Source organism: Phoca vitulina, unplaced genomic scaffold (genome assembly GCF_004348235.1).
Source record: "Phoca vitulina isolate PV1807 unplaced genomic scaffold, GSC_HSeal_1.0 scaffold10, whole genome shotgun sequence".
Classification (NCBI taxonomy): domain Eukaryota; kingdom Metazoa; phylum Chordata; class Mammalia; order Carnivora; family Phocidae; genus Phoca; species Phoca vitulina.
Window position 1 is genome coordinate 14,937,512 of NW_022589713.1, and position 13,215 is coordinate 14,950,726.

Consider the following 13,215-nt stretch of genomic DNA (forward strand, 5'->3'; position numbering starts at 1 on the left):
ATTTATAACCAAATCAACAAAATAAACCTATGACTGACAAAACACAAGATAGAAACATCATTGTGAAAGTACTTACTATACAAAATCTTACCTCAATAGCTACTACTTGGCAAAAATATTAAATTAATATCCATATTATTATTATAATTAATATTGTTAAAAGCAACTTGTGTCAACAATACTTCAATTTTTTTAAAAAAATGAAAGTAGTAAAACTGTCCTTGAACCAAAAAATAATAATAGCAACTGCCATTTATTGAGTATTTGCTTAATGCCATACTCATTGTACTAAACTTTTAAAGTACATATCCTTGGGGTGCCTGGGTGGCTCAGTCGGGTAAGCATCTGCCTTTGGCTCAGGTCATGATCCCAGGGTTCTGGAATCGAGCCCCACATTGGGCTCCCCACTCAGCAGGGAGTCTGCTTCTCCCTCTCCCTCTGACCCTCATCCCAGTTCATGCTCTTGCTCCCTCTCTTAAATAAATAAATAAAAATCTTTTTAAAAAAGTGATAGTAGAGTACATATCTTTAATTCTTAATTAGTTGCTCTGAACCACTGTGGAGGAAATAATTCTTTTTTAAGAGATTTATTTATTTATTTTATATATAGAGAGAGGCCTAGCAGGAGGGGCAGAGGGAGAGGGAGAGAGAACCCCAAGTAGACTCCACACTGAGCGAGGAGGCTGGCTCTATCTCACGACCCTGAGATCATGACCTGAGCAGAAACCAAGAGTCAGACACTTAACTGACTGTGCCACCCAGGCACCCTGAAAATAATGTATATATATCACAGAAAACCTCATACCTCCTTTTGGTTATATTTGATAGCAAGTTTTAGACGACTTAAATTCATTCTTTCTTCTAGTAATCCCCGTTTGTCAAGAGGCTCATCACTAGATGTATGGTTTAGGATAACTTCCAATTCTCGTGAATTCCGGGCTTGTGCAAGCAAATCTTTAGCAAACATTTTACATTGTCGGGCTAGCTCCTCATAATCATTCCTGCAAAATGCAACAGTTTATTATTAGAAATGTCACTTCTGACTTCTAATTATTTACTCAGTAACATTTTAATTCTGATAGAGCTATACAAAATCTGAAGTCATTTTGTGCTGATGGTCAAAAGAACCTACTGGTACATAAATTCTCTACAGCTTTGGGGACAACTCTAACACAATTATGTACTCTGTGTTTCACACTGATAATTTTAGATGAGTACAGTATTTCCTTATATATACTGATATTCCTAGAAATTCTGATTATAGTTGTCAACCAGTTATTAACTCATTTGCCCTTATTCTCTGTAAGTTTGATATAAAACTTCCTTTTATATGACTTATCTAAACAATAGATAATAATAATGCTATCCAATAAATATTACTATGTAACTTTTAATGAGAGGTGTTTTCAATAATAGTCTACAACATGTTGTATGCTACTTCTGATATTAAAATAATATTCTGATTCACTTTAAAGTGTTCATTTGAGCAAAAGTCAAGTTGGAAAGAAAAGAACATGAAATACTCCTAGTAAAGAATTTCCTTTCATAATCACTACTCCTTGAAACTTAGGATTTTAACTGCTGGTTAAAGATAGGCCTAAATCAACCAACTTGTGAGAAATTAAGAAGTTTTAACAGATAATCCTCTTTAAGAACATCAATTACGTTAAAATTACATCTGAGTATAATAACTTGAAAATAAAGTTAGAAATAAATATGAGTCAACTGGGATCAGATTTTAGAAAATAATTTTTATTCAGTTTTTTTCTCCTTACTGGGAAAGGAAGGGAAAACAGAAAAATTTCCCAATGATTAATCATCTATACAATGGGATTTTCCATGAACAGAAAATTATCACTCAAAGAATTAAAAACTTTTCCTTAGAGGCTAACATTTTTCTCATCTACTCTTTGCATTTACTAGATAACCAAAACTACCCAAGAATAAGTAATTGGATTTCTTTAACAAATGAAGTATTACTGCTTCTTAGTGTAGGAATCTAATTACAGATGAGAATATTCATCAAAAGTGTGTATTATTACAAAGAGGTCTCATCTTTAGGTAAACACTGACAGACCACTAAATTCAGTAAAATTAATATATTCTATTAATCTAATTTTCTTAATCTTTAACAAATTATTAGAAGACTAATAAGTGGCTATATAGTTTAGATGGAAATATAGTAGACTAGAAGCCAGGAGTCCCATGTTCTAGTTATAACTTTTGCTAACTCTGTTCCTAATTAGATGCTGCTATCAGTAAGATATCTAACCTATATAGATCACCTTCCCTGTCTACAAAAAACAAGGGGATTGAAGTAAATGGATTCTATGATCTATGTTCAAAATCTAACTTTATTATCCTATGATTACAGAATAATCATAGCAGTTGCTTCAAATCCTTTTTGGAAGGAGCTGAATGAATTCTATTTTATAAGGTAACTCAGAACTCCAATTATAAGATTATAATAGGAAGTTCTTCAGATTTAAAAGGAATAATTTATTAATAGCCTCATATGCTAATAAGTTAAAAGTAGCAACAAGTTACATTTTAACCATGTCTTATGTGTTTCTCAAAGTATATACTTTATGTCATATCAAGTTTAAATAAATTTTAACTTATCCAAATTGAAATACAGGAGTTCCATACTTGAAAACTTATAAACAGGTATATTTAAAAAGTTTCTAGAACTCAGCTATCAAGAACACACTATACTCTGCTGTTAAGGCATAAGAAAACTTCAAGCTTCTTATCGGCCTTCCAGGAAGAAGTCTGAATCTTTCCATCTTGTCAAGTCACGAGAGGAGTGTAATGCAAAGACAGGAGGCTCCCACGGCAGTTAGACTTAAAAGGAAAGGTAGAGATAGGTATTACCTGCCCCCCAGAAACCTCACAGCAGGAACTGGCAAGAAATGATCAATTTCTCCTTCTTCGGGGGCCACCAGGGATACTTTAACATAAGGGAAAATCTCAAAGCTTTTCCTCAAGTCTACGAAATGTAGTTTTCTAAGGACTTTTATTTTTTTAATGTTTAAATTAGTAGTTTAATAGGCTGCTTTTTCCAGAGCCTTTTTTTTGTCCCCCCAACTTAACTCTCCAAGGGAAATTGATAACAATGATTCTTTGTGTCAAAATTACATTTAACTCTTCATTTCAGAAGAAAACTCAGAATGGGATTCATCCCTCTTAATCAGTAGTATTTTATTTCTATGTAATAGGCTGCTTTTTCCAAAACCTTTTTTTTGTCTCCCCAACTTAACTCTCTAAGGGAAATTGATAACAATGATTCTTTGTGTCAAAATTACATTTAACTCTTCATTTCAGAAGAAAACTCAGAATGGGATTCATCCCTCTTAACCAGTAGTATTTTATTTTTTATGTCTACATGTTATGTGTCTCCTAATAGAAAATCTCACCAAACAGTGAAAAGGGACTATGTCTGTGTGTGTGGAATGTCCCTGACACACAGAAAGCATTTTATATGCTTCTGAAAGTTATGAAGGATCAGGCTCTCAGGATGATTATAGTATCTAGGAATGAGGGGAGGTAGAATAGAGAGCAGTTACAAATTTCCTCTTGCTTAAGGCTGCCACACCCCCCACTCTTCACTCTTAGAACTCCTTTGGCAACATTAAACAAAGGGGGAATTTAAGGATGGTGCAAGAATGGCAAAGGGCAGGTGGGGAAAGAGTGACCTAAGTAACATCAAAGTCTATTCCATTGAGCCTGAAGGAAAATCCCAAGTAGGTGGCAGCAAGGTCTGGTCATCTTGGATCAAAAGAAAATAAATATAAACATGAATTTGGTTCATGAAAAAAAACTCAGGTTGAAGGGATTCTGGAAAAAAAGGATATAATTTACAATTTCCACTCATTCCCACCTGAATTCCACCTCCACAAGGCTTAATTCTTTTAAATCAGCACTAAGTTCAAATGCTCTCAGAATTGGATCCTCCTCTGTTAACATTATTAGAGCTGGACTGGCCAAACAGCGATATATATCAAGACGAAACCTGTGATAAAATTTGATTCCATAATGTAAAATAAATGGATTGTACACATATAATTAGTATTTTCAACCTACAATTTTCATAAATTTAAAATTAAAATACTATAAAATTAAAAGAAAATAAAACAACTATAATATACTTAGGATAACTACATAAAAAGAAAAAGACTTAAAAAATAAGTCTTTGTATTTTTCAATCCAATTTAATTAAAAAATTTCTATTCCTGAATCCAATATTATTTTAAATGAAATAGGCTAGTAACTAATACATTTTGAATATGATGTGAATGGTTATTAAATTTTTCCTTCCTCAGTGATAAGACTACATTAATATGCTAGATATGTATAACACATGACTCACTCAACCAGGTTGTTTCTTAAAGATGTTTCAAATCTTAAGAATGAAATCATTCATTTATGCATAATCTCTAGCTAACAGAAAAGCACATTCCTTTACCTCTGTAAACTAGTTAAGGTTCACATTCAATACCTAAATAGGAAGCAAACCAGGAAATTTTTGCTATAATTCTTTCATTTATAAACATATAATTCTTAATTTATAAATTTGATAGATATTATATATTTTCTCCCAAACATAAATACATGCTTGTTATTAAAAAAAGCAAGCAGTTTAGGGGCGCTTGGGTGCTCAGTCGGTTAAGCATCTGCCTTCAGCTTAGATCATGATCCTGGGGTCTGGGATCGAGGCCCACATCAGGCTCCCTGCTCAGAGGGAAGCCTGCTTCTCCCTCTCCCTCTGCCTGCTGTTCCCCCTTCTTGTGCTCTCACTCTCTCTCTGTCAAATAATTAAGTAAATAAACAAATAAATAAAGCAAGCAATTTAGAAACTTGATGGTCCCCAGTTCTCCTCCTTCCACCAACTCTACTCCTCAAAGAATGGTCACTTACAGAGAATTGTGAATATCCTTGACATTTTTGATTCACACACAAACATAATCAGACATACTATATAAAGGAACAACTCCTTCTATATCACTACATATAGAGTCATGTCATTTTTTCCCAAAACTGGATGGTTTCCCATTTGATGGCATCTCATCAGATCTCCAAAAATGGAAATTTCAGTTGCTTCTAATTTTTTACTTCTATAAATAACGCAGCAATGAATATTCTTTAATTCATATATTCTTTGCACACTTAGAATTGCTGGATAAAATGGCATGTGTATTTTAAATTCTAATAGCTGCTTCCAAAGCACTAACAATAAGGAGAGCTCATTTTCCCCTACATCATCATTAGTATTTTGCCACTCTAACAGATGAAAAATGGAATTTTATCTGAATTTCTTTAGAAGCTTAAGCGTCCTTCCCTGTTTACTATTCATTTATACTATTTCTGTAAACTCCTGTTCATTTTCATTAGCCTATTCTTCTGATAATTGTTTATTTTTTAAAATCAATTTGTAAGATCTACATATCAAAGAAATTAGCCCTTTGTCTAGTCAAAGTATTTTAAATACTTTTTCCCCAATTTATTGTTTGTCTGTATTCCCCAACTAACCCAGAGATTCATCAGGAGGCAGTAGAACTCTTAAAGGCTCAGAGTGTATTAGCATAAACTTTACCCAAATCAGTGGCTCACCTATACAGACCCTGAAATGACCCTTAGGAATCAAGGCTAAAAAATAAAAATAATCAGGGGCACCTGGGTGGCTCAGTAGGTTAAGCATCTGACTCTTGGTTTCAGCCCAGGTCATGATCTCATGGGTTGTGGGATTGAGCCCTGCATCCAGCTCTGTGCTCAACAGGGAGTCTGCTTGAAGATTCTCTCCCTCTGCCCCGCCCCCCCATTACATGTGCACTCTCTCTCTAAAATAAATAAATTAAAAAAAAAATAAGAATCAAAAACTAAATTAGGCACAGAGATCTACAATTGTACATTACAGGGAGACAGATTTTGCAGGCCAGAAAAATAATAATAAAAAAACAATCTTAGAAAAAGTAAAACAGTATTCATAGTTGCTACAATATATACTAGACTGTCCAGATTTCAAACAAAGAAATACTAGATGTGCAAGAAAAAGTCAAGCTGTGCCTCACTGAGGAGCAACAGCAGAGGGGGAAAACAGACTTCACAAAAATAATCCAGCCAGATGCTAAAAAAAAAAAAAAAAAAAAAAAAGTAAATAACAATAGCAAGGCCCAGAAAATGGAGGGAACCAGCACACAGAGTTGCTACAATATATTATCTAAAATGTCCAGTTTCCAGTGAAAAATTAGGAGACATGCAAAGAAATAAGAAAACATGTTTCATACCCAAGTGGGAGAAAAAAAAACCCAAACAGGTAACAGAAACTGCCTTTGAGAGTGACCAGAAGTCAGATTTAACAGAAAAAGATTTCAAAGTAGCCATTATAAATATATACACAAAACTAAAGAAAGTATGATTAAAGAAGTAAAAGAGGACATGATGACAATCATGCAGATTCTCAAGCAGAGAATATCAATACAGAAACATAAATTATGAAAAAGAACAAAATGGAAATTATGAAATTGAAAAGTACAACAACTAAAATTTACAATTCACTAGAGGGGCTTGTAATAGGTTGGGCTGTGTCCCCCTAGAGTTCACATGTTGAAGTCTTATCCACTAGTACCTCAAAATGTGAACTTATTTGAAGACAGGGTCTCTAAAGAGGTAATCAAGTAACAATGAGGACATTAAGGTGGAACTAAATCCAATATGATTAGTGTCCTTATAAAAAATTCGGGGTATTGTGAAGACAGGAATACAAACAGAGAGAATACCATCTGAACATGAAGATGTCCATCTACAAGCCGATGACAAGAGGCCTGGAACAGAATCTTCCTTCACAGCCCTCAGAATAAACCAACCCTGCCAACACCTTGATTTTGGATTCCTAGGCCCCAGAATTGTAAGACAATAATTTCTGTTGTTTAAGTCACCCAGTGTGGTATCTTATTATGTTAGCCTTAGCAAAATAATGCAGGGCTCAACAGTAGATCTGAACTTGCAGGAGAAAGAACTACCAATCTTAAAGATATATCGATAGAGATTATGGAAGCCAAAGAATAAAGAGAAGAAAAAGAATGAGGAAAAATGAACAGAAATTCACAGAGATATGTAATACTATTAAATACAACAACATACTCATAATGGGTATATACCAGGAGAGAAGAGAAGAAGAAAAAATATTTGGAAAAATAATGGCTAACAACTTACCATATTTATTGAAAAACAATAACCTGCACATCCAAGAAACTCAACAAATTCCAAGTAGGATGAATGCAAATAGACTCAAAAACCAAATCATGGTAAATATGCTGAAAGTCAAAGGCAGGGAAAAAATCTTGAAAGCAACAAGAGGAAAGTGATGAGTCACTTACAAGGGAACCCCAATAAGACTAACAGCAGACTTCTCAGTAGAAACAATAGAGGGATAAAATATTCAAAGCACGCAAAGAAAAAAAAAACTATCAAAAATCCTATAACCAGCAAACCTATTATTCAAAAGTAAAGGCAAAATAAGAACTTTACCTGATAAACAAAGACTAATTGAATACATTCCTAGCAGACCTGCCTTACAAGAAATACTAAAGGAAGTTCTTCAAGCTGAGAGCAAGTGATCCAAGATGGTAATTCAAATCCACATGAACAAAGAGCACAAGTAAAAGTAGTTATGTAATTATAAAAGACACTATAAATGTATATTTCTCTCTGCCTCTTAACTGATTTAAAAAGCAATTATATAGGGGTGTCTGGGTGGCTCAGTCAGTTAAGCATCAGACTCTTGATTTTAGCTCTGGTCATGATCTCAGAGTCATAAGATCCAGCCCCACATCAGGCTCCATGCTCATCAGGCTCCATGCTGTGGAATCTGCTTGAGATTCTCTCTCTCCCTCTCCCTTAAATAAATAAATAAATATGGGGTGCCTGGGTGGCTCAGTCAGTTGAGTGTCTGCATTTGGCTCAGGTCAGATCCCAGGGTTCTGGGATCGAGCCCCACGTTGGACTCCCTGCTCTGCTCCCTCTCCCTCTGCCTACCACTCTGCCTACTTGTGCTCTCTCTCTCTCTCTGTGTCAAGTAAATAAATAAAGTCTTTTAAAAAATAATAATAAAAATAATCTTTAAAAAGCAATTATATAAAATAATATGTGTACAATGTATCATTTGGACTATAATAACACAGAGAAATGTAATACATATATAATGTATTCACCAATAACAGCACAAAATAAGTGGACAGGACTACAGCTGTAATAGACTAAAGAAATGATGACAGTAAAATAATAATTACAACAATATGTTGTTGGGTTTGTAATATTAATAGATGAAATATGTATAACAATTACCATTAAAAGAATGGAAAAGAGAATAGAGCTATATGGAAGTAACATTCTATATATTATTAGAATTAAGCTAGTATTAATCTGAAGCTGAAAATTTTTAAAAAACCCTGAAAACATATAATAAGTAATTCATTAATGATATTAAAATGCTAATTAGAAAATATACACTCAATGCAAAAGAAAGCACTAATGAAGGAACAGAGAACAAGAAAGAAAGACATAAAGGAAACAAAAGAAGAGACATACAGAAACCAGAAAGCAAAATGACATATGTGAATACAACTATGTTAATAACATTAAATGTGAATGGTTTAAACAATCCAATTAAAAGGCAGAAGTTGTCAGACTAGATTTTAAAAAAGCATAATCTAACTATATGTTGTCTACAGGAGATACAATTTAGATTCAAAGATACAAATAGATTGAAAGTAAAAGTCTGGAAAAAGATATATCATGCAAACAGCAACCACAGGAAAGCTGGAGTAGCTATACTAATATCAGACTTTAAAACAAACAAAAAAATGTTACTAGCAATAAAGAGGGACATTTTATAATGATAAAAGGTCAAAGAAGATATAACATTTATAAACATATTTGTAACTAACAACAGAGCACCAAAATCATGAAGAAAAATTAATAGAAATGGAAAAATAGACAACTGAACAATAACAAACAGAGACTTTAATACCCCACTTTCAATAATGGATAGAACAACCAGACAAAAGTCAACAAGGGAAGAAAAGAATTAAGCAACACCATTAACCAACTAGACACTGACAGAACACTCCATCTGCCAAGGATAAGTTATATATTCTGAAACATTCTGAGATCTAATATTTCTCTCCCAGAAATTGGTAAAATAAATGGATAGAAAACCAGGAGGGATAAGGAAAACTCAAATACTATGAAAGAATATATGATTGAACTGAAATTTATTGAATGCTCACCCCAAGAGTACATAGAATATTCAAGAGTATTATTTCAAGAGTACAAAGAATATTCTCCATGTCAAACTACATGGTAGTCCATAGAACTAGTCTTAATATACATCTTTTTAAAGAATGAAATCATAAAAAGTACTTTCTCCAAATTAAGCAATGGTTTCTTAGCTATAATACCAAAAAGAGGTCAACTGGACACCACCAAAATTTAAAACTTCTATGCTTCAAAGTACATCATCAAAAAAAGTGAAAAGATAACTGATAGAATGAAATATCCAGAAAAGGCAAACCCATAAGAACAGAAAGTAAATTTAGTGGTTTCCAGCAGCTGGGAGAGTGACTGTTAATGAGTATAGTGTTTCTTCTGGATGTGATGAAATGTTCTGGAATTAGATATGATGGTCAATGTATAACTACATGAATATTGTAAAAGGGTGAATTTTAAAATATATGAATTATATCTCAATAAATTACATCTCAATAAAGTTATTTTTTAAAGATTTTATTTATTTATTTGAGAGGGAGAGAGAGAGAAAGAGCGCAAGAGCAGAGGGAGGGAGAATCAGACTCCCCACTGAGCAGGGAGCCTGACACGGGGCTCCATCCCAGGATGCTGGGATCATGACCTGAGCCAGAAGGCAGATGCTCAACTGACTGAGCCACCCAGGTGCTCCTCAATAAAGTTATTTTAAAAATACAGTATATTCTCCAATCAATTAATTTAGAAATTAAATTAGAAATCACCAGTAGAAAGAAATCTGGGAAATCCCAAAATATGTGAAAGTACAACAGCACATTTTAAAATAAACCATGAATTAAGAGAATGAAAAGACAAGCCACAGGCTGGGAAAAAATATTTGCAAAAAACATATCTGATAAAGGACCCTGTATATAAAGTATACAAAGAACTCTTAAAACTCAACAATAAGAAAACAAACAATCCAATTAAAAAGTAGGCAAGAGATCTGAACAGACATCTCACAAAGGAAGATATACAGATGGCAAATAAGCATATAGAGATGTACAACATCATACATCACTAGGGAATGGCAATTAAAGCAACAGTGAGATACTATACCATTACACACCCATTAGAAAGGCCAAAATCCAAACCCTGACAATATCAAATGCTGGTCAGGATGTGGAGCAACATGAACTTCATTCATTGTTGGTAGGAATGCTGAATGGTGCAAGCAATTTGCAAGACAGTTTGGCAGTTTCTTAAAAAAGTACACATATTCTTGGGGTGCCTGGGTGGCTCAGTCGTTAAGCGTCTGCCTTCGGCTCGGGTCGTGATCCCACGGTCCTGGGATCAAGCCCCGCATCGGGCTCCCTGCTTGGCGGGAGGCCTGCTTCTCCCTTTCCCACTCCCCCTGCTTGTGTTCCCTCTCTCTCTGTGTCTCTCTCTGTCAATAAATGAATAAAATCTTAAAAAAAAAAAAAAGTACACATATTCTTACCATATGATCCAGCAATCACACTTCTTGGTATTTATCTAATGAGTTGAAAACTTATGTCCACACAAAAACCTTTACATTAATGTTTATAACAGCTTTATTTATAACTTCCAAAACTTGGAAGCAATCAAGATGTCTTTCAGTAAATGAATGGATAAACTGTAGTACCTTCATACAATGGAGTATTATTCAGTGTTAAAAAGAATCATACTGTCAAGCCATGAAAAACATGAAGGAAACTTAAATGCATATTACTAAGTGAAAGAAGCCAATATGAAAAGGCTACATACTATATGATTCCAATTATATGACATTACAGAGAAAAGTTAAAACCATGGAGACAGTAAAAAAAAAAAAATCAGTGGTTGCCAGGGGTTTGGGGTGAGGGAGGGCTAAATAAGTGTAATGTAGGGGATCTTTAGGGCAGTAAAACTATTTCCTGTGATACTATAAATAGAAAATCCCAAATAGAAAATTCAGAACCAAGAATCCAAGGCAAGGATATTCACTCTTACTAACTTACATTCAACATCACACTGGAGGTTCTAGCCAGTGCAATAAGGCAAGAAAAATGAAGTCCTAAAGATCGGAAAAGAAGTAAAACTGTCTCTACTTACAGATGATATAATCTTATATATAAAAATCTTTAGGAATCTAAAAAGCAAACAAACAAAAAGCTCTATTAGAATAAATGAGTTTAGCAAGATCACAAGATACAAAATCAGTTTTATTTCTATATACTAGCAATGAACCATCTACAAATGAAATTAAGAAAGCAATTCATGTGCAATATTATCAAAACAAATAAAATACTTAGGAATAAATTGTAAAATAAATTGTAAAAATGAAGCACAAGACCTATACACTGAAGACTAGAAAACATTGCTGAAAGTAATTAGGAAGATCTAATAAAATGGAGAGATATACCATGTTCACAGATTGAAAGATTTATTATTATTAAAATGGCAATCCTCTCCAAATTGGTTTAATGCAACTCCTCTTAAAAATCCAAGCAGGTATTTTTGTAAAAATTGATAACTCATTCTAAACTTTATTTGCAAATGCAAAGAACACAGCCTAGCCAAAAATTTTAAAAAAAGGATGAAAGATGAAAGACTTACATTTTGTTTCAAGTTTTTATTTAAATTCCAGTTAGTTAACATATGGTGTAATATTAGTTTCAGAAGTAGAATTTAGTGATTCATTGTTTACATATAACACCCAGTGCTCTGGGTGCCTGGGTGGCTCAGTTGGTTGGGTGTCTGCCTTTGGCTCGGGTCATGATCCCAGGGTCCTGGCATTGAGTCCCACATCGGGTTCCCTGCTCAACGGGGAGTCTACTTCTCCCTCTGCCCTTCCCCCCACTTCTCTCTCTCGAAAAAAAGTAAATAAAAATCTTAAAAAAAATAACACCCAGTGCTCATCACAAGTGCCTCCTTAATACCCATCACCCATTTAACCCATTCCCCTGCCCACCTCCCCTTCAGCAACCCTCAGTTTGTTCTCTATAGTTAAGAGTCTGTTTTATGGTTTGCCTCTCTCTTTTTTTTTCCTTATGGTCATCTGTTTCTGAAATTCCACATATGAGTGAAATCATATACATTATCTGATTTAAAAGTTGACTATAAAATTACAGTAATCAGGACACAGTGATATTGGTGTAAGGACAGACTTATAGATTAATGGAACAAATTAGAGTCTAGAAATAAAATCATACATATACGCTCAAATGATTTCTAAGGTGTAAAGCTAATTTACTGGGGAAAACAATACTCTTCAACAAATGGTAGTAGAACAAATGATTGGATATTGCAAAAAAATTAAAAAAAAGAACTTAGATCTTTATCTCACACACATATAAAAGTTTACTCAAAATAGATTATAGACTTAAATGTAAATCATACAACTATAAAACTTCTAGAAGAAAACAGATTTTCTAGGAGAAAATCTTTGTGACCTTGGGTTAGGCAAATATTTCATACATATGACACAAGAAATAATCTACAAAAGATAAAAGTGATAAAATGGGCCTCATCAAAATTAAAAGTTTTGCTCTTCAAAAGACACCAAGAAGAAAATGAAAAGACAAGTCACAGACTGGGAGAATTCATTTGCAAAACATATATCTGATAAAGGACTTGTGTCCAGAATATACAAGGAACTTTTACAACTTAATAAGACAAACAACCCAATTTTTAAAAATGGGAAAAAATCTGAATAGATACTTCATCAAAGAAGATATATTAATGACATATAAACACATGATAAGATGGTTGATATTATAAGGCATAAGGGAAATGCAAATTAAAACCACAATGAGATACTACTACACTTCTGCTAAAATGGCTAAGATCAAAAAAACTAACAATATAAAGTGTTGGTGACCATGTGGAGGAATTGAAACCATCATATATCACTGATGAGAATGTAAAATGATACAATCACTTTGGAAAACAGTTCGGCAGTTACTTAAAAAG

The 13,215-nt window shown here is 33.6% G+C and overlaps 1 protein-coding gene across 5 annotated transcripts in view; it reads right to left on the bottom strand.

The window, feature by feature from the left end:
- TRPC1 (transient receptor potential cation channel subfamily C member 1) overlaps window positions 1-13,215 on the bottom strand; it is a 70,470-nt gene that overhangs the window by 31,451 nt on the left and 25,804 nt on the right. For all 5 annotated transcript variants that reach the window (XM_032408535.1, XM_032408533.1, XM_032408538.1 and 2 more), the window contains 2 exons: window positions 3,881-4,012; window positions 806-1,001 (listed from right to left, as the gene is read on the bottom strand). In XM_032408535.1, the coding sequence (XP_032264426.1) occupies window positions 806-1,001; window positions 3,881-4,012 (328 nt within the window). The remainder of the gene's footprint in view (window positions 1-805; window positions 1,002-3,880; window positions 4,013-13,215) is intronic.